The sequence below is a fragment of the Leuciscus leuciscus genome (assembly GCF_965113295.1).
Source record: "Leuciscus leuciscus genome assembly, chromosome: 12".
NCBI lineage: Eukaryota > Metazoa > Chordata > Actinopteri > Cypriniformes > Leuciscidae > Leuciscus > Leuciscus leuciscus.
The window spans coordinates 15773408-15786684 of record NC_138736.1 but is presented as its reverse complement, the minus strand read 5'-3'; the positions used below and the strand labels follow the sequence as shown (position 1 = coordinate 15786684).

The 13277-nt window shown below is 36.9% G+C and overlaps 3 protein-coding genes and 1 long non-coding RNA gene across 5 annotated transcripts in view; 2 read left to right on the top strand and 2 right to left on the bottom strand.

Moving 5' to 3' along the window:
• The window catches only part of slc66a2 (solute carrier family 66 member 2), a 43988-nt gene extending 43182 nt beyond the window's left edge, over positions 1–806 (bottom strand). Inside the window, exon 1 of one of the 2 annotated variants that reach the window (XM_082186137.1) lies at positions 200–806. In XM_082186137.1, coding sequence (XP_082042263.1) covers positions 200–402 — 203 coding nt within the window. In that variant the 5' untranslated portion in view covers positions 403–806. The remainder of the gene's footprint in view (positions 1–199) is intronic. The other variant, XM_082186138.1, reaches the window with a different exon arrangement.
• Positions 1–13277, top strand: part of septin7a (septin 7a) — a 214106-nt gene that overhangs the window by 153954 nt on the left and 46875 nt on the right. The window lies entirely within an intron of this gene.
• hsbp1l1 (heat shock factor binding protein 1 like 1) lies at positions 1200–3088 on the top strand. The gene is made up of 4 exons (XM_082186142.1): positions 1200–1491; positions 1604–1670; positions 2435–2525; positions 2636–3088. The coding sequence occupies exons 1-4, from the start codon at positions 1447–1449 to the stop codon at positions 2670–2672; spliced, it is 240 nt and encodes a 79-aa protein (XP_082042268.1). The 5' UTR covers positions 1200–1446; the 3' UTR covers positions 2673–3088.
• LOC309511098 lies at positions 9467–12203 on the bottom strand. Its single transcript, XR_014210498.1, has 2 exons — positions 10672–12203; positions 9467–10365 (listed from the first exon to the last, which is right to left on the bottom strand). It is a non-coding gene; the product is annotated as an uncharacterized lncRNA (long non-coding RNA).

Here is a 13277-nt window from a genome sequence, read left to right as displayed (position 1 = left end):
TTCTTTGACCAGGCAGTTTATACATATGTGATTAACTGACTTTAAAAAATACATTAAAAAAAAGAACATTTAACAAGCATGTTTTATGCAAAAATCTGATGTCAGATAAATGTCTCTTTGTAAATACGCATTAAAGTGAATTAAGGCAGATAGGCTTTTTACATTGTTTCCTCATATATAGCTGTTGTGCATAACTCACCTAAATAGTATTCTTAATATGTTGGCTACCAGCAGCACCAGGCAAACATATGTGGAGAATCCTTCAGCATTCTGAGTCCTGCGGATATCCCTGTACTGAGGGATGTATGGCACAACTCCTCCAAATATGATGGCAACAGATGCGATCCAAGACACCACTTGATGACCAACATACATGATCTGATCCATAACCACTTCATCCATTTTTGAGTGATGTATCTATCTGTCCTTTATAGTTCAATCAACTGAATACAATTACAAGCTCACTAATTTAATGAAACATAAATCATTACTACTTTGTTATTTTGTTCACATATTAAAATGCAATTTTACAGTATGTACTTTCATTGTCCCAGTCACCATCCACTGACTCATTAGAACTAATTCATTTAAGTGCTTCCCTTTTTCCAGGAAATAAATACTTGCTAAATCGATGGGAACGGTTCCTCAGCGTGAGTCCATATTAGATGGTGTGTATCTTCTGTCTTGTGATCTGTGCAAAGATGAATGGAGTGCTGTAAATCATTTTAATGCCGCTGTGATCCTCTCTGCTACATCTGGCTAATGCTCATAACAGTACTTCCGTGTTGCATTACGTCACGATACGCTCATTAATATTCATGAGACGCACGGTCCTAATGTCAGTCGATTTTTGTTTTTGACGAGCGTATGACAAAAACAATGATTCGGCAAATTATTAAGCATTAACCCCAGTATTTCAGCATTTCTAAATGTAAGCAATGAATTTACCATCACATATTAGAAGCACACTTGAAATGGCCTGATCTTAAACTGCTTTATACTAACTTGCTTATGACACAAGATTTGTCTAATCCCCTCGAAATCCGAATAAAGTTGTGCCAAATCGACGAAACGACGTTACATAATCCATGAAAACAAAATTAAAGATTATCAGCACTGTGTAAATCAAGATAATTTTTATCAGTGTCCAAAAAAAAAAAAAAAGGTTAAATGTGGATTAAAAGGGTTAAAAGTGAATATGCCCTCACATACGAACGAGGAAGTCCTTATATGTAAACAATGAATGAGAGTGAAAAGTTGAAAAGTTATAGAATCCTTTTTGAATCTGATGGATAGGCTATGATTGACCAAAGATTTCTGAGGTTAAATATACCTATTATTTTCACACTGTTTTTTTAGTGTTTTTTTTTAGTCCAGACAACGTTGCCTGGAGCTGAAACGAACAACTTCCAACTTCCAACATAACCAACTGAACTCAACAAACTCATGGCAGGATCCGAGTCAAAAGCCGCCAAAGATTTGTCTGCAGTGGCAAGTGTTTTTTAATACATTTTTAATTTGACAATTATAGGCAAGACGAGAACATTTTAATTGCAACTTTACAATGTTCTTTCACAAATCTGCTCTTCGTTTCTTCAAACAGATGGAGACGACAATGCAACAACTTCAGAGCAGGTTTCAGAACTTATCTGACCAAATCATCTCCAAAAATATCTTTTCAGATACATAATTTAACTTTGTAGAAGTAAGATTAATAAGAAGAAAGATTAGCTATTTTAGCGCTATCAGTATCATAGCACTAGCATGAAATATATTTGTATTTGAGTTGTTACCATAGCAATATCATGTTTTGAACACAATATGACAATATCACAGACTTTTGGGTAATTAAGTATAGGTCTATCTCGAAGTAGCATCTAAATTCTAATGATATGAAATAGCCTAATTCAGTTACCATTGAACTTATATACCATGGCATTGCCATATAAGAAATCAATACTTTTTATAAAGGATGCATTAAATTGATAAAAAGTGACAGTAAAGACATTTATAGTGTTACAGAAAGTTTCTTTCAAATAAATGTGGTTCTTTTGAACTTTCTATTCAAACACATATTAACGGTTTCACAAAAATATCAAGCATCACAGCTGTTTTCAACATTGATAATAATAAGAAATGTTACTTGAGCAGGAAATCAGCATATTAGAATATTTCTGAAAGTTCGCTTTTCCACCATGAATTACGTTTAATATGTAAGTAAGAAAACACTGATTGTAAATGGTAATTATTATTTTAACAGTATTAGGGCCTACTCCTTTTTGATCAAATAAATTCAGCCAAAATCATAAAAAAAATCTTACCAACCCCAAACTTTTAAATGGTAGTGTACATAATAGTTTTAAAAACATATCTAACATTAGAGTATCATGTTTATTCTTGATAAATGCATTTAGTTTTTCCTTAATGCCTGAACTGGATGAGATGGGAACACGTATAGATGACCTGGAGAACAATGTCGCTGATCTCATGACACAAGCAGGAATGGAAGATCAGCACAAATCAAAGCAAGTGCATTGGTTTTATTTAATCTCCAAATTAAAGTTTGCTCAATACTTAGAGACAATAAAAAAACAGATCATGAAATATAATTTAATATTTCTGTTTTTCTGCACAGTGACTTTGAAGAGAGATCAAGCTGGCCAAAGCACTGAGCTGAAATGGGCCAAATCGACGTTACTTTATTCATTAAAACAAAATTAAATATTATCAGCACTGTGTAAATCTAAATAATTTTTCATCAGAGGACTGAAAATGACACAAAAAAAAGTCTTCTCTGCTACTAAAAGGGTTAAATGTGGATTTGCCCTCACATATGAACGAGGAAGTCCTTATATGCAAACAATGAATGAGAGTGAAAAGTTGAAAAGTTATAGAATCCTTTTGTTCTGATGGATATAAAGCTGGCCAAAGACCTGAGTGGAAATGTTGCAGAAGCTTGAGATCAACAGTATATTTGTGTATTAAGCTATGCGTGTATTGTTCACATGTGCCTTATTTTCTATTTCTTTAAGCTCATATACGTGTGATGTGGATCTTGTACATAAAACAATAAACAAACTTGTTTATCTTTTGTGTAAAATCTTTTCCAGGATACAATATAAACAAAAATAGAAACGTTACAATATATTCATAAAGGACCTCTCAACGTTAGCGATATTTGAAAACTGTCATAAAACTAGGCATTGGGATATTAGGCCAAAAATACTGTACTGGTCCCTTTTTAATGTGAAATAGTTGCAAAGGACATTGTAGCAACATATAATTGAATTTAAGGAAATATTTCCAGATTTTTTGTTGTATTTTGCATTATACACTAAACAGTATCCTAGTGTTTATTAAGGTTTTGTTCAAAATTATAAAATAGCATTATGCGATACTACACCATGGTGCGACGTGAACTTGTGTTTGCTGGCAATTAAAAGTACATTTAGTATAGACTATAATTCACAATTTTTATTTATTTAATTTGCTAGGTCTATAGTATTATAGCCTAGTTTTTCACATTAACAAAGTGTGACTTTGCTATTGGGAAAAACGTGTGTGAATGTAGGCTACATCAAGTGTATAGCTGCTTTTATACTTTCTGGCCAACACGTGGCAGCATTGTTGCTCTCTTCTCACAGCTCTTTCCATAGCAGTAAATTATCAAGGTAATTAAATCTACGGAATCGGAGTCAGATGTGGGTCTTCAGCCAGACCATTTTAATAAATGGAATTTACTGTGTATCTGTGCATCTTCTCATGACTAGATATAAAAGAAAAAGAGACAGAGCCTTTTCAGCAAAGGGCTCTTAGACTATTGAACCGCATCCCTATAAAAGATATCTACACTATTTATAATTTTTCGTTTATAAACATATTTGTATACGCTTGTATTTACTAATATTAAGGTATCGGCTTTGTCAGTGACTTTTTTTTATTGCTTTACTATGGATTTTTTTATTATTTTTATTTTACCCTAGATAATATTTATGTCTGTTTTCTTTATTATTATCAGTGAACTTAAAAAAAAGTATCAAACCTTCCGAAATGTATTTGCAAATAGCAACATGCAGATGCATATTCCGCTTAAATGCAATGACAAACTAATCCCCAACCCGCATTTGAATCATAAAAAAATCTTTCCCCCCTTGTGGCTTACATAAAATATCGCGAGATTTGTGCGGACGCTATTCACCAAAGATACGCCACTACCGTCGCCCTCGTAGTCGCAAGGGAGATTACGCAAGAAATGTGACGTACGCTTGTCGCGCGTGGGCTGGACCGTGAGTTGGAGAAAGGGAATGTCGGTTGGTGAGAGATCGGTTACAGAGGCGTCCGGGAGCGTCAACAGAATGGGTGAGAATTTAGTCCCTGTCGCTTTATTAAACTCAAACAGTCAAACTCTTCTGTAAGTAGGTTTATAGGTTTATGTGTGTTTTAAATACGCGTGCTTTGCTGCGCGCGGTAGATGCGTTTCCTGAGCGCGTTAATAGACAAATAGATCTGCTCAAGCTCTCGGTTTCAGTGTAATCTTCACTCTTTCTGTCATATCATGACATTTACTGTCTCTTTTCTCAAATAAGGCATTTAATTGAACGTTTTCACTTACGAATATGTACTGTGGGTGGTAAGGTAACATGATATTGTCAGATAGTAATGCAATGGAACTGAATCATAAGCATATTCCTGTGCCATGGTATTTTCATTGTTTCTAATGTAACGTTACCTCAAATAATGTCATGATGAACAAAACATCGCGTTAACATAATTACTTGTTCAAAAAAACATGAAAATACTGACTAGGGTGAGTTTAAGCAACGAATGCAATGCTATGGCCAGACATTTGTAGCTCTAGTGTTTCCATCTGGAGGAACGCCTTCTTGTTTGTCACTCTCAGCTTTGTAGAAATATTCCAATGAGTAGCCTATGTTGCAGTAGGTCAGGGTCTGCTCCTGCTCCTGGAGGCTGCCTTCCAGCAGAGTTTAGCTCCAGCCCCGATTAAACGCACATGAACCAGCTAAGCAAGGTCTTCAGGATCACTAGAAACTTCCAGGCAGGTGTGTTGGAGCTAAACACCTGAAAGTGGCCCTCCTGGAGCAGGATTGGACACCCTGGCTGATGTAGAGAATTGATCACTTGCTATTGGATGAATGGAAGTATAGATACTAGATTAAAGGATGAAAGAACGGACAGAGAGTTGGATTGACAAATGGGTGGATGGATTGATGGATGCATAGATAGATAGATAGATAGATAGATAGATAGATAGATAGATAGATAGATATGCACAGATACAAATAATTCACTATACAGATACAATATGTACACTGATTAATCATACATATTTGTTGTTTCATTTTAAACATTAATTGCACAAACAACTTTTTTTTCCCTCCCAATTGTCGTTTGGTGACGATTAAGCTAAGTTTGCGTGAACCAGAAGTTGCTGCCGACTTCAGAAATGTGACATTATTGAATAGAGGGCAGGGCTTGATTTTGGGGCACCTCCTCACCAGCTCGAGCTGGCAGCAGACTGACCCTTGGAGGTGTTTGGTTAAGGACATTCTGCTCAAGCCGTCAAACTGATGTCATCAGAGAAGGAATGCCATTCCACAGGGAAGCACATCTTCAGATTTTGACTTAAGATTACGAAGACAAACACATTTTCTTTTGTGGATTAACTTGCATGGATTACTTATTCATTACAAGACTAGTACTGCGTGCTAACAAAGTAAATATGGGAAATTGGGAATCAGTTATGATTTCATGGTGACTTTAAGGAGATCCACTAATGTAGATTGTCAAACACAAACCACTCGCAATTCACTTTTACTGTACTAAAGGTTAGTCATACTAAACATTCTCCCTTGCACTTGTCTAGTTCGTATTTAAGATGTTGCATTACATGATTTTACCTTTACTTTTAAGCAACATAACGTCTTGTATGAAGCCTCAGTCTTCGTACAGAAGAACTGTTCTAGAATAAATTCATCTTATAGCAACACACAGCAGGATCGTATATGAGTTAGATCTCATGAGATCCCTGTTGGGCTCTTGTTCAGTGAGATGAATTCGCTCTTTATTTATTCCCATCATGTTTGGATCACATGGCTACTGCTTGAATCGTTCTTGTCCATTCACATGTGACTCTGTATATTTTCCCATGGTTAGTCCTGAGGCCTCATTTATAAAATGCAGCCAGATACAATCAAATTTGTTCCTAAATTCCATGGATTTTATCTTGCCTCAAAAGGGAATAAATCAAGATATAGGCAACTAAGCCAACTGAAGAGCATTTGTAGAAACGTTTTGAGGTCAAATACCAGTAATTAAATTAATAATCTTTTATGAAAATGTAAAAATGAATAGCAATCACAATATGTACAAATTATGCCTACATGCATTTATTTTAATTAAAAATACAATTAAATGTTCTGTGCAAATATCTCTGAAAAAATTCCGGAAACTGTCGTACATTCACATTTATGATCATTCTAAGCACATCTTTATAAATGAGGCCCCTGGATTGAGGGGTCCCAGAATGCTCTATTGGGTTTTTTTCTCTACTTCAAACATTGTTTCCCTGTATTAATTGCTGAATTTGCCAAATTTGTCAAGATATTAGTTTTATTTCAGACATTCAAAGAGATAATTCACCCTAAAATGAAAATTCTGTCATCATTTACTCATCCTCATGTCATTTCAAACCTGCATGACTAAATTCTATGGGACGCAAAAGAAAATATTTTGAAGAATGTTGGTATGTAATAGTGGTGTGACGAGACACTTATCTCACGAGACGAGACACGAGATTGGGTTCATGAGAACGAGACGAGATTTTTGCACAATATTTTGTAGAAATCGTCAATGACAAAATTCATGACTGGCAAAATAGTCTGCAGGTGCATTTTGAAATGTTTTAAGTAAAAATCTTGTAATGAATGTCGATTCAGTTCTACTTTATGAGTATGAATTATCAAATGCATTGAAAGACAACAATATACAAGCACTGTAAAAGGTTTTGCTACAAACTCAACTGACTTGGCTTCTCTCCTGGATGATTTCATGAGTCTCTTCAGACCTTACTGTACATAAATTATACTTTGTGAACAGTTTTTTTCTTAGTCTTAAAAGTGCAAACAATAAGTGCAAGTGCAACCATATTCAAAGTACTCTCTCAATATTCATAGTGCAAACAGACCAGGGGCCGTATTCACAAAGCATTTTATCTTACCACTAGGACTACTCCTAAATCGCACTAAAAGATTTTAGCTAGGAGTTTTCTCTTAAAAGTTATTCACAACGCCTTTTCATTCAGACCTACTCTTAGTAAAGAAAAATGACAACTCCTAAACTAAGAGTGAGTCTTCGTTGCTATGGATGACGTCATTACTCATGCACGAGCTTGACTGAAGTGACCACCTTGATTGGCTGATGATTGTAACGCGGGAATGATTCCAAACACCTCCCCTACGATGATGAGTGACAGGTGACAGGTCTTAGAATGTGTGCGCTTCACAAGTAGTGCAAAGGACGGAAGATGATGAATAACTGAATAAATAGCCTAAATGAATAAAGAGTAAGGCAAAACAAATAGCCTAGTAGCCTAATGAAACATATGGATTGATGCAATATCTTTGCAACATTATTGAATTAATCTGTCACTATATGCCTCTGCCTACGTTTGCAAAGAGAAGAACATTTTAATTTGATTCACAATGAAACGTTACAATTAGTTTACATGCAATGAGTAGCCTAGTTTTGGTTGTTGTTGGTGGCGTTATTGCATCCCTAGTTATGCCTACAATGCAAAATTGTTCCCTCGCGATTGGAAGCTCCTGTAGCCGCCGCATACTCATTTCAAAACATCGCAACGTGAAATGCCACAAAAAGCGGTTTGTGAATAGGTCTTAATGAGTTAGGAGTCCTCTCGACTTTTAAGCTGTCCCAGGCTTAGGTGCTACTTTTAGGGCTAAAATGCTTTGTGAATTACTCTTAGTCCAAAAAATTAGGAGTCCTAAAGTTACGAGTGACACGCCCATTATTTTTAGGAGTTGCTCCTAAATTCGCCAGTTAGAAGCTACTTTTAGCCTTAAAATTCTTTGTGAAAACGGCCCCAGAGCCACAACTACACAGTCCAGAGATAGGTTTGATATTGGGAGACAGGCTATTGTATGCAGCCTAATTTGCGCGCATCAGGGAAGATCGTGTTTTACTTTCACTTTCGGATTCGCGATCGCACGTACTCTGTGTATAGGGAGCAGCGATGCTGAGCGCACATTCTACAAGATAAGACATTTATCAGACGCAAATCCTCCGCCATCACGCGATCACGGTGATTCCTGCTGCACTGTGTGGATGAGCAGACGTTTACAATAGTTTACAATGGTTTTTATTTTTATAAAAACAGCAAAACGACAGTCAAGGCGGTAATGTGAAAGTAGCGGTGGCATATTCTATGCTAATTTCACTTTCACGCTCCATCATGGCGATATCATGAGACAGCTTTTCACTCAACGAGAAATCTCGTCACATTTTGTGGCACGAGATCTCATCACACCCCTAGTATGTACGCATGTAACCAAGTTTTTGTGACCATAGACTTCCATTCTATGGACAACATTTTTTTTTTTTTTTCAAAATAGCTAATTTTATGTTCCACAGAATAAAACAAAAAGAGCATACAGTTTTGGAACAGCATGAGGGTTTTTGGATGAACTACAACTACCTCTTTAATGGCAACTTTGGCAAGTAAACAAGCTATTGATTGGTTTACCCACCTCTAAACATAACAGTGTGCTTGGTTTGTTTAATATATCGATCAGATGGTTTAAGTGGGTGGTTCCTGAATATGCTGTGTGGACCAGACCTTGTGCCAGTAGTCAAAAGTCTGGCTGTGTGGGACCGGCTAAGCTTATGGGTCAGGGTCTGCCATTCTTGTGGATGTAAATCTATTTTGGTCCTGAATGCAGATGTGGTAGTGACTTTATAGTGTCTTGGCGAGAATGTTTGTCTGACTCTGAACTGTGGGTGGTCAGAATAGCCTTTATGGAGCGGATTGTCTGACCGATTTCATTGAGTGTGTGATGATAAAACAAGGCAGAGGCAGGTGCTGTTGCGATGAGTCGACAAGATCCTGGTTTTCTATGATTTCTGTGAAACATGGACGGAATCGCAAAAGCCAGTCATAAAAATGGAATTTACTATAGAATAGTATGTGGAATGTAGAATGTGGAATGTCATGGAATTTGGGAAATTTTGGATAAAAAAACAACAACTTTACAGTTAATTGGATCATGTCATGATATGGACCAGTGTCTGTGAATAAGAGGTTTTGTCTACTACACACACACACACACACACACACAAGCACATGTGACGCGTGATATTTTCAGTATATGAGGACATGAACACATGAACTCTCCAGAGCTGCTCTGAGAGTCACTTTACCAGCATTTCACCATTTATTTAACTATTTACAGATACACACAGAAACTCAAAAGGGCTTTACTACAACCAGAATAATGTTTTTGATACTGTATAAACTGCAGTTTGCATTTAATTGTGAAGTTCTGGACCAAAATGTTTTATGTAAAAAAAGGGATATCATCACCGTTTCTTAGACCATACATATTTTCGTTGCGTTGTCTTTCTGTCTTTCTTTCTTGACTGCTTTAGTTTTAGGCTACCACATCTCTTCCGGCAGTTAAGCCACATACAAAAACATGTCATTGTTTCAGGACTCCAGTCGCTCTCTCTCTCTCTCTCTCTCTCTCTCTATCTCTCTCTCTCTATGTTCCCTTTTGATCTCTGCAAGGTGAAGCTTTTGGTTAGGTGTCATCTAAAAATTCCTTCTAAGTTGCTGTTCTCGTCACTTATTTTTCACACTCAAGTTTGTTATTTTCAAATTAGACGCACAACAAGCGGATGAGCGTTGTGATGCGAGATGAGATTTTTTTCAACTTTTCAGAATGCTGCAAGCGCACCGCAGGTCATGTGACAAGAGCCAACCAATCTATTAGAAATTATTATCAGTTGGTAATGGTTATTCTACATTGCCTTTTCAGTTCTAATGGTAGTCTAATTAGGCTACCTCAGACAAATCCAGAGCCGTTGTGCAGGAGAGATGGTTTCACAGCAGAAGCTCTGTTTGCTGATGCTTGGGCCAACACTTTTTAGAAGATCACCAGACTGGTCTTTGTCCACTCTGAAGTAGGCTTTGAATCTCTCATCGTCCAGGTGGAGCTCTTGGATTGGTTGGTGAAACTCTCAGTGTTTTCTTGGCGTTTTTTTTAGACGCGACATGTGAACTTCCCCTAAAAGGGATAGTTCTCCCAAAAATGCAAGTTCTGCCATCCAAACCTTCACTCTAAACAAAAATGGTGCTAAATAGCACTAAAAGTGGTTCATTGGCTTGTAATCATAGGGGAACCACTTTAAGTGCCATATAGCACCTACCTTTGTCAAATGGTGCTATGTAGAACCATAAGAGGTGCCATATAGCACCTTAACCACCCCAAAGAACCGCTAAAGAACCGCTGAAGAACCAAACTGGGCTTAACAGGTTCTTTAAATGGTAGTGGTGCTATATAGCACCTTAACCACCGCAAAGAACCCCTGAAGAACCGCTGAAGAACCTTTTTTTTTTTGTGTGTTTATGTTCCAAACCTTTATGCCTTGATTCTGTGGAACGAACAAGGAGGATTTTGCATAATGTCCAAACTACTTAACATGGCACGTCTTGATTAACTGTTTACATTTAAGGCATTCATCGGTCCAATAATAACCCACATCAGTGACCCAGAATGTAACTTTGAGGTACAGTCGTCATGTATATCATACGTGTGAGCCTTGACATGATTTATTTTTGGTTGTGTGAGTCCTTGTGACCATTTCTGTCAATGCTACACCACAGCAAAATCCAGGGCTTTTTTTGGGGGTCTCTGGCATGTTCCTCATGGCGCTCTGAGGTGCTTTTTGCTGGTGTGTGGTTGAGACCCATCAAAATTTGCATTGGTTCATTTGTATAGGTTAATTCAGATGTTCCCCTTCAAACATGCTGAGCGTCTCTTCTTTGATCGGGTTTTAGCCTCGAAGAAGGAACATAATTTAGCCTACACCCTCCCCTTTTACCCCCTGAGATCAGACAGAGTGCATGTGTGCCCTTGAACACCAAACGGTAACATCAGCAGGAAGTGGTGGGGGACATTCGTATCAGACTTTCATTTGTGGTTTTGAGAGACAGCATTGCTTATCCATTGTGTGGATGGGGTAAAATGGAGTAAGAGAGGACAAAATCTATGTGCATAATAATTATAATTAAATAATCTTAAAGGGATAATAGACTGGTTAATATTAGACTGGTATGATTTCAAATCAACTAAGCATTTACATGATTAAGTAGATGTTTAATTTTTTGCTTTATTCCTACTTAAATTGATCTTTTAAAGTGCATGTAAATGATGTTAAATTGCATTGGTTTTCATAAGTTTCATAACTGATCATGCTGCAAAAAAGTTGTATTTGTGAATTGTATAAATGTGATTATATCAGCGGAAGCTCTCGATGCGGAGCCAGGCGAAAATATGAACAAGGCTTCAGACTGCGAATGCTGAATTGATTTCTCTTTCATGTCTTCTTGCACTTGGACGGACATATTCACACAAAATTGTGTCAAAATGCCTATTGGCGACATAACTAAACATAGTTGGTAGCTGTCTTAAGCGAACAGTTGAGAAATAAAACTCGTATAACAGTATATTGGATCCTTTGCAGTTATTTAAGTGACAGCAGCCTAATAAACCTGCTTCTGTCTTTTAATGTTAATGTTTTAAAGTTAATCAAACAACAAAGGACAAAGAAAAAAAATCACTCACTGCTCTTGACTGAATAACTTTTGTAACTTTAATAAGGATTAATCTATATTTAATTTATTCAGTGAAGACTATGCAGTGTTATTTCACTTTTTTGTTATTCAATTTCTGTACCTGAAAACTACTGTTGGACCTACATGAAAAACATCAAAAGCACTGTTTATTTCTTTTGTATGTTTTGTTCTGTTGTATTTATTTGTGCTATTGCTCGTATTTTATTATTTGTTCTTAGTTTATTACTTGTCTTTAACAATATTTTTAATTTATATGAGTTAGGCTAGTAGTTTTTGGTGTCATAAGCTTATTTGTTAAGGTAAGGCTATGGGTCAAAAATAGGGGTGGCACGGTTCACAAAACCCACGGTTCGGTTCGTATCACGGTTTTAGGGTCACGGTTTTCGGTTCTGTACGGTTCTTGTTGTTGTTTTTTCTTTTAATCTTTAACACTCCAAAAATTTACTTCAGCATATGATATATAGCTGAATTATCTAATTATTAATTAATTTATTTCATAAATGGGGTGTGTTTGCAAAACGCAGCTTCTCATTTCCCGTGGGCTGTGTCGGACAGTTATTTGTCACCACTTTTTGCCAGGGTTGATATTATGTCCCAGCACGGATGTACCAATACAAATAAATAAAACATTTCCAGTTAACTAGCAAAGTATTCATTTCGTTCGTTTGTTAAATAAGAAGCAATCTAGCTCTGAAATGTGTTTTTTTTAATCAAGTGATCAAAGTGCTCGTTGCCGTTGCGATCAGTGGCGCTGATACAGTGTTCTCGTGGCTCGCACACACACCGCAGCGGCCGCACATTCTTCACTCAGACGCGCGCTTCAGTCCGTTGAGGAGACTCTAGGCTACTCTATTCGTTCCGATGAAATCACAAAACAAAATTCATACAAATCTGTCCCTGCTTGATATACAACCGCTGATAAACATAATCGGTTTTGATGAAAAAGAAAAATATATAGGAGTGCAGATTAGAACTCAGAACCTTTGACACGCTTGGCAAGTTCTGCCACTGGACCATTAAAGTACATACCGGTACGTGGAACAGTCGATCTATGTAGCCTATTTATTCACGTGAAAAAAACAACATATAGCCTAGTGGAGTTGATCTCATTAAATGTCTAAGTAAACCCAGTGTACTATTTAAATCGATTGCTGGACATTGTAATGTTATTCTACATTTGTCTGATTTATGATTTAGCATTGTATTAGCAGTAGCACGGGCACAAGGCTACATTGCGCATGCGTCGAACCGTGCGAACCGCGCGACGCACACACGCACCGAACCGAGACAAGCGAACCGAACGGTTCGGATGTTTTTTCATGTACCGTGCCACCCCTAGTCAAAAACAATGAAAACAATAACCGGGCCTATTTAATTTAATTTAGGC

Coding starts and splice junctions, on each gene's coding strand:
- hsbp1l1 (XM_082186142.1), top strand. CDS start 1,447: ATGGCAGGATCCGAGTCAAAAGCCGCCAAAGATTTGTCTGCAGTG. Junction 1,671..2,434: donor TGACCAAATCATCTCCAAAA/ATATCTTTTCAG, acceptor TAATGCCTGAAC/TGGATGAGATGGGAACACGT. Junction 2,526..2,635: donor GAAGATCAGCACAAATCAAA/GCAAGTGCATTG, acceptor TTTTCTGCACAG/TGACTTTGAAGAGAGATCAA.